Below are 23,076 nucleotides of genomic sequence, written 5' to 3' on the forward strand. Positions count from 1 at the left end.
GAGCCCATCTCCCACACGGGCCAAGGCACTTCTGCACGCTGCGCCCGACCTGTGGGGAGGACACACCTTACTCTGGAACGCGCGTGCGGCACGCTTGGTGTGGTGTCATCAGAGATCCCTGAGGCTCTCGCTGGGGCCTGGCTCCAGGAACTTGTCCCACAGGGACCCTACCGCAGGGGCAGCACTGTGGAGCCCCTGCCCCACGCCCCACTCGCTGCTGCCCACTGGCATCTTCTGACTCCTGTCTGTCGCTGTGACTCCCCCAAGATGTCTGGCGGCCACACCTTTCCTTAAATCCTTTGGACAGTGCAGCCTGGCACCTCAAAGTTCCCCTCATCCCTGGTCAGGGGTAATCCTTTCTGGAAATCTCTGCAGCTCCACTGAGGGAGCTCCTTCCGAGCCCCTCCAACGTAACTCAAGGGCAGCAAGGGAACAGCAGAGGAGCTGAGCCTGCAACATTCTGGTCCTGACTTGACGATGACCTTCGACAAGTTACATGACCCCAGTGAACTTCGGTGCTCTCATATCAAAGAACAGGAGTTCCAAGCCTTTTCTTGGCAAAGGTCCCTTCCATTGTCCTTCCCCTTCCTTAATGAACCACCGTTTATGACTCTGTACTTAGTAAATTTAGTTTGTCCACTTTATTAATCACACCAAAATAACCCCAAACCAAGCTTCTGTTTAGCTTCAGCGGACCGCGGCTCCTGAGTTGATTCAATTCTAGCCAGCAGGAACACTTCTCTCAGCTCGGGCACCCTTCTCTCAGGTCAATGTGTGGATTCCTCTCCCTTTGGAAATGGTGTCAACTGTGCATGAACTCCATTAACTGCGACCCCTAGCTGTGTTCAGCACACCCAGGTCTCAAAGCCCATCCGAGTGCAAGCTTTGCGCCTCTCTCACTCACCTTAAATACAGCGGGATGGCATGCACCCTTGCTGGGCCCTTCTCTGTCCTTACAAGACCCACGAGCCAGCCTTCTCCGGGCGCGCATCCTGTCGAGGGACGGACTGCTCCCTCCAGCGGCCCCTTGGCTCTCAGGGCGTTTCCCACGGTGCGTCTCTCCTGCCAGCACCCGCCGGCACAGGCCCTCTACCGTGATGGGGTCCTCTACGGTCTGGGCCCATGTTAACCAGGCGTGGGATAATCAAGGAGTTGACTCGACGTAAAGATTAACTCTGGCGAATTAAAGGCTAGAAGAACCGCGGGGGGCAGGACCTGCCTGCCACATCCCTCCCATCCCCCGCCCCCTCAGAGCTGGCCCCCTTCCAATTCCTCTCTCCCCGTGTCTCCTGCAATAACTGCCCTCCCGACCCCAAGAGAAACGTTTATCCCCGACCTCCTACTCAGAAGTACTTGGTTAGAAATAGCTCAGTTCCGGCCGCTCTGCGTCTGGAGAGCGGGCTGGGCGCGAGGATGCCAGGACCCCGCAGGGTGGAGCCAGGGAACAGCCGGAGACCCCGGATCCCCAGCCGCCTTCTCCGTCCCGCACGCACGAGGGGTGGCGGACGACATCCCCGCCCCTAGCCGCTCGCCGCCGTCCTGGAGAACCACACATCCTGCGCCAACACGACCCGCGCCGCTTCCCCTGGGAGGGAACTCGCCCCGCACCGGCGCGCGCGGGCCCCGCTCTGGTCAGCGGATCCACCGGCACCGCCTCCTCCCCGGGGAGGCGCCGCGGCCCACAGGCGGCCGTCGGCCGGCGCGGGGGCAGCGGGACCAGCGGCGCAGCGCGGGCGGCCGGCGGCCAAGACCGCGCCACCACAGGCAGCATCTCCCACCCGCCAGTCTAGACTGCAAGAAACAGAGTTAAAAACAAAACACACACTGACCCAACCTTGTAATGTTCTTCATAATCGTTCAACTTTTCAGGTCTTTAAGGCACCAATCTCTGGTTGAAAAGGAACACTCTTCTGAAACTTGGCAATTATTCTTACTTTACTTCTGGTAGAGTTTTTTGGGGTCTTATGTTAAACTGAAGGAAAATTATTATTTTAAAAGTCCTCTCTAAAATTGAGTTAGCTTCCCAAAGATCAATATAAACTTCTGCAAAATAGATCAAAGCAAATCATACCATAAAAATAACCACCATCTGTCTTAAAGAAAACGCCTTCTACATGAATGGGGACTAGTGAGGGCAGAGGCTGATCCACAGTGTTTCATTTAATTGGTTTTATTGTCACTGGATCAGGTCTGAGACCAGGGAAATGGATAGAGCCTTGTTACAGAGTCACACACTGTAATAGTTCTAAGTGAAATTAAGTTTTTCTTGTGGGAAAATTATAAATATTTAAGTATCACAAGAGCTGACTACATACTTTCAAGTTTCTATTTTCTGCCAAAGGATCTGATCTTTTGCCATCATGTAATCCGACACAATAGCCACAGGAGGAAATTGCACCATCCCAGAACACCCCCTGGGGGCAAGGAGCGTCCTCTCTGACCCACCAGCGGGTCCAGCAACAGATCACACTCGCTTTTAAACCACAAACGGAGCTTTCCTCCTGATGTGAAACTAATAGCAGCAGCAGCAGAATGGTTTTTTTTCTCTTTATTCTCAAACTGACCGTGAAGGAGAAAACACATGGAACAGGTTAACAATGTGACTCGAATCTTTACTCTTTTCTTTCCGTCTCAGGGACTGAAACTGACACGCTTTTCATAATATCCTGGTCACCAGGTCCTCTTGTCTTTTTCCCTTCAGTCCTTTCCAAGAGGAGACGCGGGGCCTGGCATCCTGTATTATTCCTAATTTCCAGGTGGAAAAATGAGACAGACGAAGCGACATCTACAAACACCAGGGATTATGTTTTTTAAAAACAAGACAGATCTTCTTGCTTTAATTCTTCTCTACATTACCACGGCAAAATATTTATCAAAGTCCAAGAGATTACTGATACACAATAATGACCAACGACTTCGCATTAACGGAGCTATCGATAACTAATTCCCCAGTGAAGTAACTGGAAAAAGATTCAGATGTACAGGGTGACTCACTATTCTGTTTATACAGTTTTGAAACAACCATAACATTCAAACACCCAGAAAGTTCTAAGTAATATTAAATAATAACTCTGAAATACTGCAACATCTTGAGGTACTCTCTGAATGACCAAAAACAGATGAAATTTTGCTTCGTATCACTTAAGTTTTTTTACACAGAATTATTTTTAAAAATTGGTAATCCATGTAAGACATACACAAACCCCTTAACTGACTAGATTCTTCAATAAATAGAACTCCACGTTGCTTTGCTGTATGAACTAGCAAGCTTATAACTCAACAAAACCCTTTTAAGAAGTTCTAGTCTATAGAAGGACACGTTCAAATGGTTTGGTCCTATTAATTTTATTAACAAAACCCCCCAAATTCCTTTCTATTTCATTTCTCTGAACATTCTTTAAAGGGCCTGACTTGATTTCTGTCAAAATGAACCACAAGCGGAAGCCTCCAGTCTCCAGTTCTGCATGAGTCTCAGCTCAGCGTCAGCCAGCATGGCGACTGCTCGTGAATTTCCCATTGGAGATTTTTCAGTACCAACTTTAAGACTTTCCACAAAGTATCCTGTCCTTCTCTATGATTTTGGTAGAATGTCAAATTAATAATGACACGTGGTGTTCCTCAGCATAACCTGCCAAAATGTGATAATTTCCTTGGAAGAAAAGCCATGGGCTGCAATGACACGTCTGAGTTGACAAACATCCAAATGGATCCTATATAAAAAGAAAAGGTTTGTGTCTTCTGGAATATGAATGTCCACTTTTAATAAATTCAAACAGATGCCAACATAAACATCTTCAAACTTGATGGGTTTTACGTGACTCATCATTTCATAGATCCTGGGCACCAAATCTCTGGACATTATGTAACCCAGCCCACTGCAGTAGGGAGGGAACACCTTGAAGGGATACTCCTGGTATGAAATATGAGATTTTTGGTAAAATCCTCTATAGGAGTAATTATCAATGAGGGGATAACCTGTGAAAAATTTCTCTGACTGGTTTAAATTTAAAAGATACTTCACTAAATTGCCAGTGTTGACAAAAACATCAGTGTCTGTCTTCATGATGTACTTGGCATTGGGGCAAAACTCAGTTACCCACCTGAATGCCATAATTGTTTTCAAGGTCAGGTTATTATATGTGTCTAAAAAATCCTGTCGTATTATGTCGCCATAAAGAAGGTGTTCGTCCTCTAAGGACAATGCCAACACTTTGTCTTCCCTTTCAGCCTGTCGGCCTAGTAAGAAAAACGTAAGAACCTCATATCCCCACCAAGACTTTTTTTCACCCCAGGTAACTCTAATAGCCTGCCTGGCTTTCACATCTGAGGGGTGTGAGGTCACCAGGATGACAAGAAATGGGTTTTGAAGAGAGCAGTTTGAATGCTCTCGAAGCGTGAAGTGGAAGTCTTGTCTGTAAATGGGCTCATACTCGTAGAAGTACATCCAGTTGACGCGCTCGATCACGTTGTAGTGGGGCAGGCTGAGGTACCACATCACGAGGAAACTCAGGAGTGACAGCAGAAGGAGGCTCCACTTCAGGGATCTCAGCGACATCCTGCTCGGAAGGGTGGTCCCCGGAGCCAGGGCCACGCACGGCAGCTCGAAGGATGCGAGCCTCAGCTGCTGGAAAACTTACCAAAGACCCAGTTAGTGTTTGACCAGCCAGGAAACATTTCCAAAGGGTACCTGATGATCAGCTGAAGGAGAGAGTCCAAAAACACACTCTCCACAGCAAACCAAACTCCTGACCTGGATCTACGGCACTTCCCTCAACTACAGGAGAACGGACACCAACAACCAAGCATGTGCTTTAGCTTTTAAATCAAGACCAAGCTTAAAAACATCTCTTTATTTGGGGAAAATTAATATTTACTGTTTGACCTAAAATAACTGTTGAAATATGATTTTGTCCCCAAAGACCAGAGGGACAGAAAGAGATGAGTAATGGAGGGGCTAGAAGATGTCTCTAATAAATCCCCCTACATAAAAGCCCTGCTTCCCCTCTTTACCGCTAAGAAAACAAAGGCCCGTGAAGGATGAGGCAAGAGGCCCAATAAACCAAGGGTCTTTCTCAGCTGTGTAATCTGACATGGATTCCAGAAAATCAAGAGTAAGAAAAACCCAGTAGCTACAACTATCCATGGCGACCTGCTGGTGTGGGGTGAGACAAAGGTGGGGCCTCCTCACCCAGAGGCGAATCCTCTAGACGCCAACGGGGTAACCAGGTCGGGCATTTAAATCTCAGACATGACATAGCTTCTACTTGCCCTAAACACCACCCAGGCCCATCTGACCTCACTGGCTGCACTCAACACTCAGTCTGCAGGGTGGGTGCTTAGAAAGGCCTGTCTGCAGTATTGTGCTGTTTTGTGTTTCCCATTCCAATCTATTCAGAAACCATGCACCAGATCAGAATCACAAGACAGAATCTCCTAAAACACTTACTTTTATACAGAACCTCCAGCTGAGACAAGACAACAGCTGGGAGACACAGAGCGGTCACTGTGGAGTGACAGCCACGGCCTCAGCTCTGCTCCAGATCCTGAGGACGAGGGTGGATTACAACGTGGGATCCCACAGTGCTCTCCTGGCCCTATGATCGCAGGCCTCAGTCTAAAGACACTCACGCACTAAGTATTTTCTAGACATCTTCCCCATCCACACACTACACCAGGCACCAGGGAGACCCCAGGAGGCAGGAAGTGGGAGGAGAAGACAGTCCCCAGGTGACATGTAAACACGGCATGCAGTGTAGCACAGACTGTTCCTATCGGCTGCTCAGGACTTCAGAGCAGGGGACACACCAATGCCATGAGGGGCCGGCTAAGGAGTTTCTGAAGGCGGCCTTTCATCCGGTCATCTGGGAACCTAGAATCTGCTCTGGGGGGGGGGGCGCATGTTAATGTCGTCATATGGGAAGGCTGGCCTGCACAGGTTCAACCTAGGGTCAATCCTAGGTCTGGCACACAGCTCTTCCACCTGTTGACACGTGCAAATGACAGCATCTCAAGACTCCTCATCCTCTCATCTGGCCAGGTCTTACCTGCCCTGATTACTTCTGGCCACAGTAACCTTTCTTATGTCTTGCTTTCTGTATGTGAAGTCATGCAAAGCAATGGAATATTTCAGCAAACTCTCTCCAGTATACGTGGTTTCATGTATATGTGTCTTGCTTCTCCACGTACATTCTATGACCTTCTTAGCAAAGAACATTTTTCTCACAATAGTCAAAGTGCAAGACAGAGGGCAGCCTACAGCAGGAGTGCAAGGAACACTGACTTGATATGCTATTTCCATTTATATGAGGAAAAATGTAGGTGGGTCCATCCTACCCCCTACCCACCCTTCCCCTGCTCACTAGCCATACACAGCCAGCCCCTGGAAAAACCGCAAACGGAAGAGATCCAGAACAAGAATGACGGAATAAATTAACCCCTTCTTACACTTTCTCCTCAGCTGGCTACTAGACACTGCACAACCCTAGGAGCTCGCTTACCTGCCAGCCGTCGACAGCCTGCACATTCATTACACCAGCTGTCAGACGGCAGTTTTACATCTCATTCTAACAAATCAGCCCATGATAACAAATTTCAGACAAATGGAAGGAAGGTGTCCCGAGAAAAGAGCACCATTTATAACTGCGTGTGGCAATGGAGGCCGTGCTGCTCTTCAATACTGGGAAGAACTCAAAACAGCAAATATTACTGTAAAAGCTGTCTCTGTAAGTCATGGTTTCTAAATGTGAAAATGTGACTGTGGTTATGATGTCTACTGCTTATGGGCCCATGAAGAAAATTAAAAAGCAGCAAAAAGAAGAGGAACTATCTAGTCCAAGAGGAGGAAAAGGCCTTTGAAGGATGGGCCAGAAGAGACTCCAGGTGGCACCCAACTCAGGCGGCTCTAAGGCAGAGACCAGAGTCCACACTCAGCTCCACCTTCTAACAACCAGGGTGAGCAAGTGTGTTATTTAATCTCTCCGAGCCTCAGTTTCCCCATCTCTACACTGAAGATGTTAACACAGTGCAAATTAGTGATAATGTACGCAAAGCATCTGGCCGGTGCGGGGTGATCAACAAACAGGCTGTCATCAACAGCTGTGGTCGACCCTTGGCATCTTTCCCAACCTGTTTGTGTCTCTAAATTGACTTTTATTCTCAAAAGGGATTATTCTAAACAAATAATCTTGATGAATTCTTACTACTTGAAGAAAAGTATATTTCAGAGCCATAAATATATTTCTATTTCTTACCTTCTTGATTTATTTCTCCTGTGTGAAAGACCTTCAATTTCCTCAATTGAACATTCAGTAGTAAGGAGTCGTCAAATAATGCCTGGAATTTCTGTAAGATATATAAGAAACTTAACATCATTTACTTACGGGTCAGGGAATTAGAGATCAGAGGGGAAGAGAACATCCCCCAATTCCTTTCTGAACTAGGAACAAAAGTGGAAATAAAAAATTTTTTAAAATACCACTAGTCTACAGAACTCAGAGAGCTCATGCTTCATCACGGTAAAAGGGCCCTTTGTATGCACAACTTACAATGTGCATGTGAGTTCTCCTGCCAGCGGGCGTCTCACGTCAGCCTACCACAGTTCCACTTCCCTGCAGAAAGAACTCAGGGGTCACGGGCAGAAGTGAAACACGGAACTTCTACGAGACACCCTTCTGGTGTCCTCTCTCTAGTTCTCTGTTCCACACACACACACACACACACACGCACATGCAGCAGGCAACCCTGACGTGCGATTACCAACTGGCACTTCCCAACCCAGCCCTTCCCGTCTGCACCTCCATCTCTACTCACAAATACCCGAGACACATTAACAAATGGAAAGGCAGTGAGGCACCTCTCACTTCCGGTCACAGTTCGGAAGGCTCATATCTTGGTTTTTACTAGCCATATTTAAAAGCCAGAGTAGGATGTGAAAAACCTCCAGAGGTATTGAGACATATCACTCCTTATACCAAAAAATACTCCAAATGGATTAAAGATTCAAATGGGAGAAAAATGAACCTGGAAAAACACTGAAATAAAATATGGACGAACATTTCAATTATTTTGAAGTGGGGAAAACCTTCCAGTCACTCCACTATAAGGAAACAATCTAGAAACCATAAAGGAAATTTTGATCAAATGAAAATTTCAAGGAGTTCTTGAATAAGGCTGAAATGCAAAAAACACCCAAAACCAGAACAAAGCACAAACAAGGCTGAAAGAGAATAAAAGGAAAAAAATGCCTGAGATATTTATGACACAGAATTTATAAGCCCAATAAAAAAAGAGTTCATACAGATTAAAAATTTAAAAAGATGAACCCTACAAGAAAATAAATGGCCAAAAGGGAAATTCTCAAGAACTAAAAATGATCCATAAAATAGATGTTCAAACTCACAAGCAGTGATACTGACAAAAATCACAAACTGGCAAATTAAAGGAAAAAAGAGTGACAATACTCAGTATGTGTGAGGGGAAAAGGCATTCTTGTGTACTTTCTGGAGTGAAATTTGAAAACATCAAAATTTTAAATATACACATACTTTGACCAAGCAATTTAGCTTAGAGAAATAATCAGGCAACTGTGCATAATTTATAATACGGAAAATTTGATTTAAATGCTCCCAATAGGGAACTGGTAAAACAGAACTATGATACATCCATACCACAGCATATACTTATTCATTCTATGCGATGAGGTTTGTCTGTGTTCCCCTGACATATTACTAAGTGAAAAATGCAGACGCAAAACTGATATGTATAAGATATGATTCCTTTTGAACGATGGAAAGATAAGATTCTATAAAGCCAAAGTGCCACCCGTGCAAAGCAAGGGGTCTGGAAGGAAGCGCCCCCATATGTCAATGGTTTCTATTCCGTGGGCTTTCATTCTTTTTTGTTTTTGTGTCACTTGGATTTGTATTGCCTTTGTCCCCCTGAACGGCAGTCACCCATCGCTAGCATGAGGATCCTGAGTTTGATCTTATCCCAGCTCTTCCCCCCAAAGTGCGACCATGTACAATTCATGACATTTCTATTAAGTATTATTCTTTATTATTTCAGCAAATATTATCTCATTATAATAAGGAATGCTTTTTAAAATCCATTGAAAATACAGTAATTCTAATATAAATCTAACAGGATTTACATTAGCTACTAATAACAGCATTATACACACACACATATACATAGATGAAACAATTTATATATAAAGTGTTTACAACAAATGTTATTAGTCCCCCAGTAACCCTAAGTAGTGGGTAAGGTGGCTTTATTGTACCTATTTACAGATGAATTTTAGGGAATTCCAATAAAATGAAGGTGAAATAAAGACGCTTTTAAACAGACTGGGACTTATAAAGTCTACAAACTCTAGCAAAAACAAGTAGCAAAGGAATGTATTTTATGAAGAAAAATGAGCTCTAGAGGAAGGAATGCAATGCAAGGAAGAAAAGTAAGCAAGGAGATGGGGCTGGCCCCGTGGCCGAGTGGTTAAGTTCGCGCGCTTCGGTGGCCCAGGGTTTTGCCGGCTCAGATCCTGGGTGCAGACATGGCACTGCTCATCAAGCCATGCTGAAGCAGCGTCCCACATGCCACAACTAAAAGGACCCACAACTAAAAAATACACAACTATGTACCGGGCAGCTTTGGGGAGAAAAAGGAAAAATAAAATCTTTTAAAAAAAAAAAAAAGTGAAACTAAAATACTATATAAAATTGACATGGTGGTTGTAAAAAAATTTTCGGAGGATAATTAAAATATGTTAACATTCTTATCTAGTTCACGAGGAACAGAAAATAGTGATAAACTTTAGCATTTTGCAGAAAAATTCATTTCAGGATGCATTAACCTAAGAGTGACCATTGAAAGGACAGATATGGAACATGTACCTTCCAAACTGATTGAGAAATGAAAGAAACAAAGCAAGCTACAACTGAATAGACGGTTGGAGCAGAGGACAAAACAGAGATGATGCAGGGCAAACAGAAAACACAAAGGCAGGGGGCAGAAGGACATCTAAAGGTGTTCTCGGAGTAAATGTGAACGGGACTCACCTACTGAAGAACGGGCCTCTCAGACTGGCTGACAATTCTGCAGGTCCCGCTCCTCAGACGCATGCCTGAAGCAACACACACAGAGAAAAACGAGGAGAAGAAAACATGTACCAGGAGCGTGCCAATCAAAAGGCTGCTGTAGCTAATTATTAAGATCACACATTCTAAATAAACAGCGCTTAAAAAGAAATTTTGCTACTCATAAAATGAACTATCCAACAAGATAATTTAACAATCATGAAGCTAGACAACCATAAAAACATAGTCTCCACATATATAAAGCAAAACCTGAGAAGTATGAGTACAAATGAAAACATTTATAATCCTAATGGGAGATTTCTAACAAATTTCTCTAAATAACTAATACATCAAGCCGAAAAAAAAAAGATACAAATGATTCAAATACTATTATTGCTATCTTGATCGAAACACTTAGCACCTTTCGTTCAATAAAAAGAACAGGAATATTCGAGACCACATGAAACATTTATTAAAAATTGATGCTATAGGTGGCCTAGGTCATCTCAACAGTGTTTTTGTAAAGATTGGCATCTGAGCTGCTAACAACTGTTGCCAATCTTTTTTTTGCTTTTCTGCTTTTTCTCCCCAAATCCTCCCAGTACATAATTGTGAGTGCCTCTGGTTGTGCTATGTGGGACGCCGCCTCAGTGTGGCCCGACGAGCGGTGCCATGTCTGCGCCCAGGATCTGAACCAGTGAAACCCAGGGCCACTGAAGCGGAGCACGCGAACTCAACCACTCGGCCACAGGGCCAGCCCCCTCAACAGTTTTAAAAACTCAACTTAACACAGGCCACATTCTCTGACCACAATATAACTCGACCACAAAAACATAACTTGAAAAATAAACAAAAAATCTGTTTAGAAACTCAAAATCCTCGCACAATTTGTTTAATCCATACATTTAAAGAGAACACCATACTGGACATTATAACTGAATACCAGCAAAATACGTTTCAATGAGGCAGCTATTGCACTAACTCCTTACTTGAAAATTACTGAGGGGAAGTGGGAGACAAGCTATTTTTTCCTGCTTTAAATAATGATCTATAGTTCAGAGGCGGCAAATAGCTCCAAATGAAAAGGAAATGCTCTTCTTTATAGAAAAATGCCAATTATAAATGCAGGTGGAATGTCAGATTAAGAAAACTATCATTTCGCAACCTCTATAAAATTATTCATTCAGGCAATGATTATCAATAAGTGTTTTGATCAGAAAATGAAAGATTGATTGAGAACTGGACATCTGTATGGTGCCAAAGTAATACTACTAAGATTACTTTCCACTTGCAAGGACTGAAAAAATATAAACTTCATACTGGAGGAATCAGAGTGCCACCACCCTCACCCGATCATCAATCTTAGTATTACAAATGGTGCAACAAACACACACTGTGTGTCTCCTAATGAGATACAACGTGCAGTGTACAATATCATCTCTGAGGCATCCTAGCCAAAACGTTTAACTGGAATCTACTCAAGTTTTACAAGAAATACAGCGGATACAAGAACAAGCTAAGGAACATCACAAGGAAGCAAGCAGACAAATCCAGGAGTGGGGTGCTCTATGGGGCAACCAGCATGGTGTCTTCAGCCAGTCAATACCCTGAAAAAGGGATGGCTCTAGATTAAAAGAGATTAAGGGACATGCACAATTGCAGAGTATGGTCCTGGACTGGATCCTGGAGAAGTCTGAAGACAATCCAGATATTAGGTGATCTGGAGGATTATTAATTTTGTTAGGTGTGATAACATTAACTGGGTACAAAATAAAATGTTCCCAGATAAATAAATGTAATCTATTCACACCTGGAATATTATTCAGGTATAAAAAGAAACAAAGCACCAGTACAGGCCATAACCAGCATCAGTTGTAAGAATTCAGATCAAGGATGAACCTCAAACACACTATGCTAAGGAAAAGAAGCCGAACACAAAGACCATACATGGTAAGACTCCACGAACACGCAATGTCCAGGAGAGGCAAGTCTACACACAGTAGGCTAGTGGTCGCCTAGGGGTGGGACCAAGGACTGTCTGCAAATGAACATGAAGGACATTTTTGGGGTGAAAGAAATATTTTAAAATTTGATTGTGGTGATGCTCGCACAACTCTGTAAATTTAGTAAAAATCTTTGAACTGTACAATTAAAACGAAATAACTTTTCAGTATGTAAATTATACCTCAATAAAGCTGTTAAAAACAATTTAAAAAGTTTTTTAATTTTCCTATTTTTAAGAGTCATACACTGATATATTTGGAATGGAATGTCAAATACCTGTATTTACTTTAAAATATTTCAGTAATCGAAAGTAAAGAGAATTGAGAAAAGAAAAAAGTTCCCTCACACATTTTTGGTGGAGTATAAAATGACAACACCTCTCTGGAGGGCGATTTGGAAATACTTACACAAACCACAAACATATCCACTCTTTTATCAGTAATTTTGTTCCTGGAATGTATTTTAGACATAGCTACATATGTGTAAAATGATGAATGTATATAAGGGTATTGGCTGAAACATTGTTTGTTATAGCAAACAATTAGGAATAACCCAAGGGGTCATTAATGAGGGATTCCTTACATAAACCATGAAACATCCACACAATGGAATACTATGCAGCTGTTAGAATGAGGACATTCTCTATGTAGTGACGTAGAAAGATTTCTAGAATATAGTAAGTGAAGGAGATACAGAACAATGTTCATAATGTGCTAACTTTTGTGTTAGAAAGGAAGAGGAAATAAAAATATATATTTGTATATGCATGAAAAAAACAATGGAAAGACACACAAGTGTAGTAGGCAGTGAGGAATGGGGAGGGTCAAAAAAGGGGTGAGAGCACCCCTTTTGATATTATTGTTATATTACTTAATATTACTTAAGTAATATTACTTTCTCACATATATTATTTTTTATATTATTTTGATTTTTAAAACACTTGAATATATTAAAATTCAAAACAAAAAACTTTTTCCCTATTAAAAAAAGTGCTACATGCAAAAATGCACTGGCCGTAACTACAGCAAGTCCTTGCAGAAAATTAATAACCTTTTAAAAATAATCTACCTTTTTAATTACCTTTATATACATTTTTTCCTTTTTTTTTTTTGAGGAAGATTAGCCCTCAGCTGATATCTACAGCCAAGCCTCCTCTTTTTGCTGAGGAAGACTGGCCCTGAGAGAACCTCCATGCCCATCTTCCTCCATTTTGTTTTTGTGGGACACTGCCACAGCATGGCTTGATAAGTGGCGCATAGGTCCATGCCCGGGATCTGAACTGGTGAACCCTGGGCCACTGAAGCTGAGCATCTGAACTTAATCACTGTGCCACCAGGCCAGTTCCCCTTTATACACACTTTTTGTATCCACTTGACTTTTTTTACTGGCATATAACTTACATACAGTACAACTCACTCTTTTTATTGCATTGTTCTGTAAGTTATGACACTCATGTAACCACTGGCACAATCAACATATAAAACAGCATCATCACAATAAAAATTTTACTAGCATCCCTTTAACGTCAACCCTTCCCCCTTCTGCCAGATAACCGCTGGTCAGTTTTTTCTCTCTATAGTTTTGCCTTTACCAGAATGGTACATAAATGGAATGATACAGAATGCAGATATTTGAGTCTGGCTTCTTTCATTTAGCATAGCAAATAATACGTTTTTAAAAAATAAGTTGAAAATAAACGCGATGAGTACTTAGCTCAAGAAGTTAAAAAAAAAATTCCAATGTTATTACAAAGAAAATAGAGAGAATAATAAAGCAGACACTAGTGAAAAGCAAAAAAACCCAATAAGGATGATTATTAAAACACAAATATTAAGAATAGAAGGGAAGTTCTTTAACCTGTTGAAGAAATTACAGCAAACTCAATGATGAAACTTCAGAAGCATTCCCATTAAAGTCAGAAAGAAGACAATGTCACCAGCTACGGCCTCTACCACTCAGCATGGTCCCAGACAGCCTCACCAGCCACTGGATCGGGAAGAGGAGGTGAGACGCAGAAATGGCTAAGGAAGAGGAAAAAGCACCACTGTTTTCTAGTATACAATCGCCTACATATAAATCTCAAGGGGAAAAGGACAATGTGTAAAAACTAATAAGTTTACCAAGATGCTGGATAGGAGCTCACCGACAAATCAGAAACAATAAAAAAAAACAAATAAAAATCTAACAGGAAAAACACAACAGCAATAAAAACTACAGTGTCAAATAAAGCTAACAAAATGATGTGGAAAACTCAAAAACTTTTCTGAAGAATATAAAAAAAGATGTGAATACACAGGAGAGATAACGGGTTCAGGGCTAAGAAAACGTACATGGAAAGATTCCACTTGCACGAGTTAGTCAATACATTCACAGGGTTACGAAAGGCACTTAATCATCTGGGAATAACCAACACAATTTGGAAAACAGAATGAAGCTGGGGCGTGGCCACGGATTGGGTTTAAATCCTCCGTAATTAAAACAGAGTCACAGATCAAACAACTGAAGAGCAAGGCCAGAGAGAGAGCCACGCACACAAGGACTTGACAGATGGCCATGGGGAAAGGATTCAACGAAAGGTTTCAGAATAAATGTGGAATAAGTAAAATTGTATTCATGTTTATTTCCAAAATGAAATTCCAGGTGTATAAAATAACTAAATGTAAAAAAAAGCAAAACTAAAATTACTGCAGGAAAATATAGCACAATGTATTTGTGACCTTTGTGTGGGAAAAGCCTTTGCAAACAAGTCACAAAAAGCATATCCCATACAAGAGAGGAGAAATACACTGGGTCACATTAAAATATAAAAGTACTTACAGGACAAGGCACCAAAACACACCGCTCAAAAATGAGCCACAGACTCAGAGAAGATAATACAACAGATAAAGGACTGGCACCCAGAATCTCTTCTGGATACACAGTATCCATTGTTACATAGGATATATTTGTAATAATCTGCTATTGTAGTTGACCCACAAGAGCTGAAGAAACATCCCAATAACAGAAGAGCCCAGAAACCTCCACAGACAAAAGAGGCTGTCAGCTTCCAGATTATCAAGTGTGCCAATGCTCTAACCATCAAATAGAACTGCCATCCTCGGAGAAGTGACCAGCATCTCAATTACTAAGCCCCAGAACTGACCGCAGCCCCGGACGGCTGCCTCACGGGCCGCCAACCACAGGCTGCATCTGGGGCTTATCTACGGGGGTTCCAGCCTCACAAGGGCTCTGTGGACCAAAAAAATTGGAAATCATTCAAACAAACAAACTACTCTATTTTTAATGGAAGGCTTTTCACAGTTTTTAATATATTAATGTGCATTCTCTGAGAAGAGGATACATAATGCAACGTTTCTCAAATTTATCTGAACAAAGAACCTATTTTAATTTTCAGAGCCTCTGGTAGGACTAGAATTCCACATTTTGGAAATCGTGTTCTAGAATATTTTTGTGTTCACTGAACTGAGAAAATAGTTTCTGTGAATTACTAAATAAAAATTTAAGAGTACTTTGGAGTAAAAAACAAAAATGCACAAATTGGTTCAATTACTTTGGAAAACTTTTTAGTGTTATTCACTAAGGCGGGACATACACACCCTGTGAGACGGCAAATCCGCCCCTAGGTAGAACACTCAACAATGTGTACACACAGAAGGAACCAAAAACGTTCAGGAAGGTTCTAATAACACACTATTCACGGGAGCCCCGACTTGGAAACAACCCACAGCAGAAGGGAAATAAATTTATGTAACAGCACATTATACAAAATGAAAACGGACAAACGACATCAGGGAGCATCTCTCAAACATAACGTTGAGCTGAAGGAGCCAGACGCAGGAAGAACAGACCCCAGGGCCCCACTGACGCACAGCTGACAGGCAGGCGAGAGTAAGCTGGGCTAGGACTGAGCACGCTGCGAACTCGGGGGAGGCGGAAGGTGACCGAGAGGGGCCGGCAGGGACTTTCTTGGGTGCTGGCCACGCTACTTCTTGACGTAGACTGTGGCTACAGGGCAGTTCCCTCTGATGATTCATCTTCCAACCTGTGCACTTCTTTTTGTATGCCACACTCAAAGAGGTGTAAAAGCGTGGGCAATCCAGTCGGTGGTGTGTGTGGGGGGGGAGGGCTGACATGCGCAGCTGGTGCCGGCAGTGTCTCCAGGACATGCGGCCCTGGTGCCCCACTCGTGCTGAGAGCAAAGCAGGTGCCACCAGGCACTCCCTCACGGAATCTTCAAGAGAGCCCACACACTTCAGCACTCTTAAACCCTTCACTGTTACGTTTACAGGTAAGGCTTGGGGAGAGGCAGTAACTTGCTCAAAGTCACAGGTTGGTAAGTGGTGGAGACAAAATCAAAGAGATCTCGCATTCTTGGCCACACCTTCCTATCCCAGGGGTCTGCGGCATTCCTTCTGAACACAGCTGCTGAGTGCGTTCTCATTTCCGCAACCACTGAACCCTGACAGAAACAGCACAGCAGCACCACAGCCTGTCTTCACACAGCAAGACTCAAGATACCCACGCTCAAAACCTGAGACTTGAATTATAAGCAACAGCAATAACCAATCATTCATGCAGATACAGACCTTTTTATTTTGCATCAAAAACATGCTGAACACTAGAAAATAAACTGGCAGCGCGGGGGGGGGGGGGGGGGGCGGGGCGGTGAGGTTGGGGGGTGCATGAAGAATCAGTTCAAATGCAAGGACTCCGAGAAACAAAACAATTGTACTGCAATAGTACAATTATATAAGCCAAAATAACCTGAAATTCTTTACCAGGATGTAAAAATGTTGGTTATTTTCTGCAAAAGAAGAGCAAATTTAACTATTTAAAAGAGTATAAATTTTTTTCAGTTGCAAATCTAAAGTATGTTCATTAGAGAAAATTTTGTAAATGCAAAAAAAGTACAATGACAATAAAAGCTTAACGGTAACAATGTCAACATTCCCGAAGCAGCTCCATCAGGTCTGTCTCTCCATAGGAACATACAAGCTCCATCTCATCTGCTGCCACTGCCCCCTCCCATCCCGGTGCAGCCAGGACTTCCCTTCTGATCCCCAAGTACGTCAAACTCTTTCCCACCCTTGGGGAGTCGGCGTCTGCTGTCCCTCTGACTCAAAAGCTGGCTCCTCACACTTCGGGTCTCAGCAAAACCTCATTTAGGAGTCCTTCCCTGGGCTCTCATGTCAAGGACTTCCCCAGCCCGTACTTTCTATTGCATCCCTCCTTACTCTCTTCTTAGCATTGAAGAGGCGGGGACGTTTCTGTCTATTGGTTACTGTGGTTCCCTTCCCAAGAAACTGAGGTTCCTGAGGTCTTTGCAAAGACCTAGGCCATCCTGTTCACGCTGTATCCCCGGGGCCCAGCCTGCAGGAGGCACTCGGTGGATATCTGAAAACCGTGCAAATGGTCTGGAAACATGCTTTTATCTACTTATTAAGAAAATATTCCCAAGGATAAACTGAACCCAAAAATAACCCCCTGATTTTCTGTTAGATGATATTTACTTTTCTTCAGCTATCTTTTAACACAAAGCCTTATTCTAACAGGCTACAATGATTCTGATCACGCGCACTTTAAAAGGTCCAGACAGGGAAAACAAAAAAATAAATTTCAATGAAATTCTAAGCCCAAGCATGCTAGACTCAGGGTCATCCAAAGAGAAAAGACGTGCTAAAGAAAATTACGAAACTACTGCCAGTTGCACAACATTATGACTTTTCTCCATAAAAAGCAATACTGGGGGCCGGCCCCATGGCTGAGTGGTTAAGTTCACATGCTCTGCTTCAGCAGCCGGGGGTTAACTGGTTTGGATCCTGGGCGCAGACCTACACACCACTCATCAGGCCATGCTGAGGCAGCGTCCCACATAGAAGAACTAGAATGACTTACAACTAGGGTATATACCTATGTACCGGGGCTTTGGGGAGAAAAAAAAGAGGAAGATTGGCAACAGATGTTAGCTCAGGGCTAATCTTCCTCACCAAAAAAAACCCCAACAACAACAACAATACTGCAGAGTGGGTAGAAACCCAAACTGTCTAAAAAACGTCCTGTGCACGCTGAATTTAAAACAATCATAATTACAGACATCAACCACTTCCCGTTCCTTGTAAGAGAGGGGACCACATATGAATACACATCTTTGAGGAAAATTTCCTTAGAAGTACCCTCTCAAACTGAACACAACAATTCACAAACACAGCAAAACTCTTCCGCTCTGATTGCCTCTGATTATCTCAGAAACATCCAGCGAGGTTTGACCACTACTTCTCTCTTCCCTCTTCTTTCTTTAACCCAGCGGTTCTCAAACTTTGCTGCACATTACAATCTCCTGAGAACTTGAAAAACTCTGCACACCAGGCTGCACCCAGGAACAACTAAGTCAGAGTTTCGCAGGGCGGTGAGGCTCAGGCAGCAGTATTTTAAGCTTCCCAGGTGACTCCAACGTGCTGCTCTGGACCCTTGAAGGGCAGCGCATGGGCACCAACCAGGAGCTGGGCGGAAACGCAGGGCCTCAGCCCACAGACCTACAGTAGCAGATACTACATTTCATCAGACAACACGTTTAACATTTAGGACGGGGCTGGCACACAGAGCTAAGTAGAAGGTATTGCTGTTAATATGAAAGTCCACACTATCTGCTCCATCTAACTTCTTCTTATTTGCCCATATTCCTTCCATTTACAAACTCTGCTGCTAGCTCCCAATGTCTATGCCATCACATGCTCTATGACACATTTAAACAGGCAAATAAATCCTAGTCAATCCACCTTCTCCCTCCAAATCAGTATGCCTTCTTGTATTTTTTGCCGAGGAAGATCAGCCCTGAGCTAACATCTGTTGCCAATCTTCCTCTTTTTTTGCTTGAGGAAGATTAGCCCTGAGCTAATATCTGTACCAATCTCTCTCTATTTTGTATGTGGGTTGCTGCCACAGCATGGCTGACGAGTGGTGTAGGTCTGTGCCCAGGATCCGAACCCACAAACCTGGGCCACCAAAGTGGAGCGTGCCAAATTTAACCACAAGGCCACCAGAGCTGGCCCCAATGTGCCTTCTTTTAGAGTCCAAGGATTATGTTTCCTCTAGGATCTTGAAATTCCTAATGGTTCTGCTACCCTGTCCATATATGCCCAGAAGAATGACCCACAGAGGCCCACAGTGCCAAATGTGGACTTTCCTGGTTCCTCCTTCATTCGCACGCCGCCCTCTCCCACGATCCTTCCTTCTGCACCATAGTCTTCCTACAAGCAAAGGACATTCTTTCTCTGGGCATGATTTGCACTGTGAGAAGACGTACAACAGATACTTCTGGCAATCGGGGGAGAACTAAAAAAGAACCTTTGCAAACCGAGGTGTGAGATGTTCAAGTGGCATCAAACTGCTTGAAAGACTGTGCCTATGTGACAAGGCTTCCACCCTTCTTCCCACCTTGAAGCACACAGCTGGGTGGATAACGGAATCAAATTTTCTTCACTGAAACAACGAACTGCAACCACTATATCTGCCTAATTTAATGACGCTTAAAAACGAACTACGCTTTACTCTGTCAGGGCAAACAAGTGTTTACATTAAAAAGAACCTGCTTTGGGGGCCAGGCCCGTGGCCAAGTGGCCACTTCAGCGGGCCAGGGTTTCACTAGTTCGGATCTCGGGTGTGACCTAGCACCACTCATCAAGCCACGCTGAGGTGGCGTCCCACACAGCAGAACCAGAAGGAGATACAACTAGAATATACAATTATGTACTGGGGGGTTTTGGGGAGAAGAAGAAAAAACCCAAAAAGACTGGCAACAGATGTTAGCTCAGGGCCAATCTTTAAAAAGGAGCACCGTGTTTGAGTGCACACATTGGACCTCGTTCGTGAAGCTGTACAGTGTGGGTCTCTAGCACACAGTGAGCAGGCAAGAGCTGCAACAGAAAAGCGTCTTTGGCCCGGACAGGACACAGGTGTGAAAGGGACAAAGGCATTGCCTAAAACTGCATTCTATCTGTTTCATCCAACAGTGGGCAGAACAGAACTGGACAGCTGGCACTGAGAGAAGGTGAATCATTTGAAAGGGAAAGAAAAGACAAAGAAGTTTCCACGGGAGTATTTTTTTAGGGACAGAGACATGAGTCTCAACTTGAAATGGAATATGATCAGCAAATTAAGTTTATACAGCTAAGTCTTTCTGAGGTACCATAGTATTTTAATAATAATTCACTTTTTAAATATATCTATACATAATCCAAAATGGTTTAGTAGAGCTTAACTCTTGTACCTCCTCAAATCCTTTGGTGAAAAATATAGACTAAAATATACAACAAAATTTGTAGCTGTGTAAATGATCCTTAAAATCTTGTAAAGGAGACTACGTATTATGATCAATTTGAACAATCAGAATAATTTCTAAATTAAGATAAACTTACCTGTAGAATTTCAGAGGAGACTAAAGCTTTAGCTGAAGTTTTTTGTTGTTTTCTGTATTCCATGCTTTAGTTAAAACAGATTTGCTGTGAACTACTGAACCGAAGAACAAGAAAAAAATATGTATCTTAAGTCACAACTTAACACTGGACATCTAAAATCAATGTTGTACACCTAGCAAGATGCCATGGGAGCAAACTATTATACATCAACACACTTCGCTTTTGGAAAAGCCTTGGTCCTCTCTTCCTCCTCCTTGCTCTCAAATAGCCTCGTGCATCTAATCTGGAATTATATTTGGCCCCTGTTTTGACAACAGATTTTATTTTCAGGGCTGGAATTACCCAATGCCCACTCAACTGAACGAACTTTCTAGTCCAGGAGAGAAAATATCATAAACTCTTGTCCCTTAACATTAATTAGTTCCCTTCTCGCGAGGCTGATCCAAGTTCGATTTGCACTTTTATCGGGCATCACCACTGTGAAAGCCCAAATCAGCGCCTGCCTCCGTGTAAGCCGCCCGGGCGCTAAACCACGACCCTGGTCCCAGCAAGGCTGCAAACTCAAACCCTGCACCTCTGAAAACAGAAAAAAACACAAGGTTTGCTAATTTGTGCCCTGGCTGTAGCTCTTCCTGACAAGGCGGCCGCCCCCTAAGCGCTGGCACTGTGCGCAAAACACAGAGGGGCAGCCCCCCGCCCTGCCTGCGAAGCCCCCGGGAGGCCCCGCGGGGCGCGGGAGGGGAGCACGGAACGCACCGGTGTGTGCTGCGGACATCTCTGCTCGCACAGACACTCCGCCGCCCCTGCGCGAGTTCTGGGAAAACGCCTCCTCTGCTCCTTAAGATCGCCTCTTACAAATCAGGACCCCAAAGGTGCCCTCCTCCTCGGGCCCGCGTCCCGCCAATCCCGCCCCAGCAAGAGCCCTCCCTCAGTCCCACTGCCGGGCCCCTCCCGGCGCCGTGCGAGCGCGCCCCCCGGGCCTGCTGGGGACCCGCCGGCACCCCCACTCCCCGCGCCCCTTACCCGCCGCCGCGACCGACCCGCGCCGCCAGCTCCCCGGGCGTGGCCGGCAGGGCGCAGGCCTGCGCCCCCCGCGCGCCCCTCTCGGGCCTGCCCCGGGAGCGGCCGGCTGCCCGTCACGGAGGCCCGGGCTCCAGGGCGCGGCTGCTCCCTGTGCCCCGGGGCCGCGCTCTGCAGAGGCCGAAAGCGTGAGACGCGCCCCAGCCCTCGGCGGCCGGAGGAGGGCGGGGCCCGGCAAAGCGGCGCGGCCCACGCCCGCCGCCCAGCCCGCGGTGTCCCGCCCGGCCGGCGCTCACCTCCTGAGCGCGGCGCGCACGCAGCTCCGACGCGGCCGGGCGGGCGATGCTCCGGACCCGCGCGCACACGCAGCCTCCCCGCAGCCGCACGCACGGCCGGGCGCGCGCAGCCCCGCGCCGCCCCGAGACCCGCGCTCGCCGGCTCGCTCGCTGGTACGCACGCGCGGGCTCGCACGGCTCGCAGCCCACGCCCTCGCCCGGGCGCGCTCTCTCGGTGCTCGCCATCGCTTCGCCTATCCGAGCCCATGGGAGTAGGTGTGCCTTTTACGCTGGAGGCTGGCCGAGGATAGGCGACTAGTGGCCGACTTGCGACAAGGATTTCTGTTTAAGACTCGCTCCTCTTTGCCTGCTTGCCGTGTTCCCAAGCTGCGTAAATGCACGGCCTCGAGGCAGTCCTGGAGGGATTTACTTATTAAAATCCGCATAGCGCCATTAAGAAAAAATTGGGGGAAGTTCTTCGCTCTTTCAGAAGAAATGCGCCTTCTCCTTCGAGAAATCGATGGAGAATGAAGGGTGGGGATACGTTGGTTACAGTGGTTTGGTGCATGAACAGGAGTCCCAGAGAGTTGCATGCTCTCGGGAAATGCTTCTGGAAACTCTGCTGTGGTCTGGAGAAATCAAAGAGGGTCCCTCCCTGAGTCGTCACTATTAGTGCTCCCTGGGAGGAGGGGAGACGCTTTTAGGCGCGGGAGCTTGGTGTTGCAGTGTGCGTTCTGGTCCAACTGGTCTTTGGGTGCAGCTGGTTGAATTAATTCAGAAGTATTTCCTGTCCTCTCCAGGCGCTCCTAGAATAGTGCCGTGTGAAAACAGTTTCCCATTCTGGCCGCTTGGCCATGGTACTGGCTTGCCGCCACATTACCGCATGGAAAGTTGAAAGAATAGTTCAGTGAACACCCATGTACATTCCTCCAAGAGTGGATAACTGTTAACACTTTGCCATAACTCTTCTTTCTGTCTCTCCCGAATACTTCAGGCTGCATTTCCTAAGAATAAAGACATTCTTCTATGCAACCACATGAGAAACAATCACATCTAAGAAACTTAATAATTTGATACACCTAATACTTAACCCATATGTAAATTTCTCCAATTGCCCCAAAAAAAAAAGCCATCTGTTGGTTTTGTAGAAAGATAGTCCAATGAAGATTCATGCATTGCATTTGTTTGTTAAAATTAAATACAAAATGGAGACCGGACTTGAGAATTCTCTGAGCGGGCAAAACCATTTAAGCCACTTAAGCAAAACTAAATCTAGCTTATTTCATGAAC

The 23,076-nt window shown here is 44.7% G+C and overlaps 1 protein-coding gene across 30 annotated transcripts; it reads right to left on the reverse strand.

Moving 5' to 3' along the window:
- Nucleotides 1–2,533: 2,533 nt before the first annotated feature.
- B3GALNT1 (beta-1,3-N-acetylgalactosaminyltransferase 1 (Globoside blood group)) lies at nt 2,534–21,982 on the reverse strand. 30 transcript variants are annotated; one of them, XM_070243211.1, is made up of 8 exons: nt 21,808–21,968; nt 20,492–20,585; nt 16,856–16,881; nt 13,935–14,098; nt 10,056–10,120; nt 7,545–7,607; nt 7,251–7,341; nt 2,534–4,632 (listed from the first exon to the last, which is right to left on the reverse strand). In XM_070243211.1, the coding sequence occupies exons 6-8, from the start codon at nt 7,551–7,553 to the stop codon at nt 3,596–3,598; spliced, it is 1,137 nt and encodes a 378-aa protein (XP_070099312.1). In that variant the 5' UTR covers nt 7,554–7,607; nt 10,056–10,120; nt 13,935–14,098; nt 16,856–16,881; nt 20,492–20,585; nt 21,808–21,968; the 3' UTR covers nt 2,534–3,595. The 30 variants fall into 30 exon arrangements, with proteins under 30 accessions (XP_070099312.1, XP_070099313.1, XP_023479005.1 ...); XM_070243212.1 differs by having other exon boundaries at nt 16,842–16,881; nt 21,808–21,852; XM_023623237.2 differs by lacking the exons at nt 13,935–14,098; nt 16,856–16,881.
- Between the last annotated feature and the right edge of the window lie 1,094 nt (nt 21,983–23,076).

The sequence above is a fragment of the Equus caballus genome, chromosome 19 (genome assembly GCF_041296265.1).
Source record: "Equus caballus isolate H_3958 breed thoroughbred chromosome 19, TB-T2T, whole genome shotgun sequence".
Taxonomy (NCBI): Eukaryota; Metazoa; Chordata; class Mammalia; order Perissodactyla; family Equidae; genus Equus; species Equus caballus.

Excerpts from the sequence above, each read along its gene's own strand:
- B3GALNT1 (XM_070243204.1), bottom strand. The coding sequence starts at position 20,554 with ATGGAATACAGAAAACAACAAAAAACTTCAGCTAAAGCTTTAGTCTCC. Across the intron at positions 7,342-20,491 it reads TCTCCTCTGAAATTCTACAG|AAATTCCAGGCATTATTTGA; the intron begins GTAAGTTTATCT and ends TATATCTTACAG. Across the intron at positions 4,633-7,250 it reads AGGAGAAATAAATCAAGAAG|TTTTCCAGCAGCTGAGGCTC; the intron begins GTAAGAAATAGA and ends GTCTTTGGTAAG.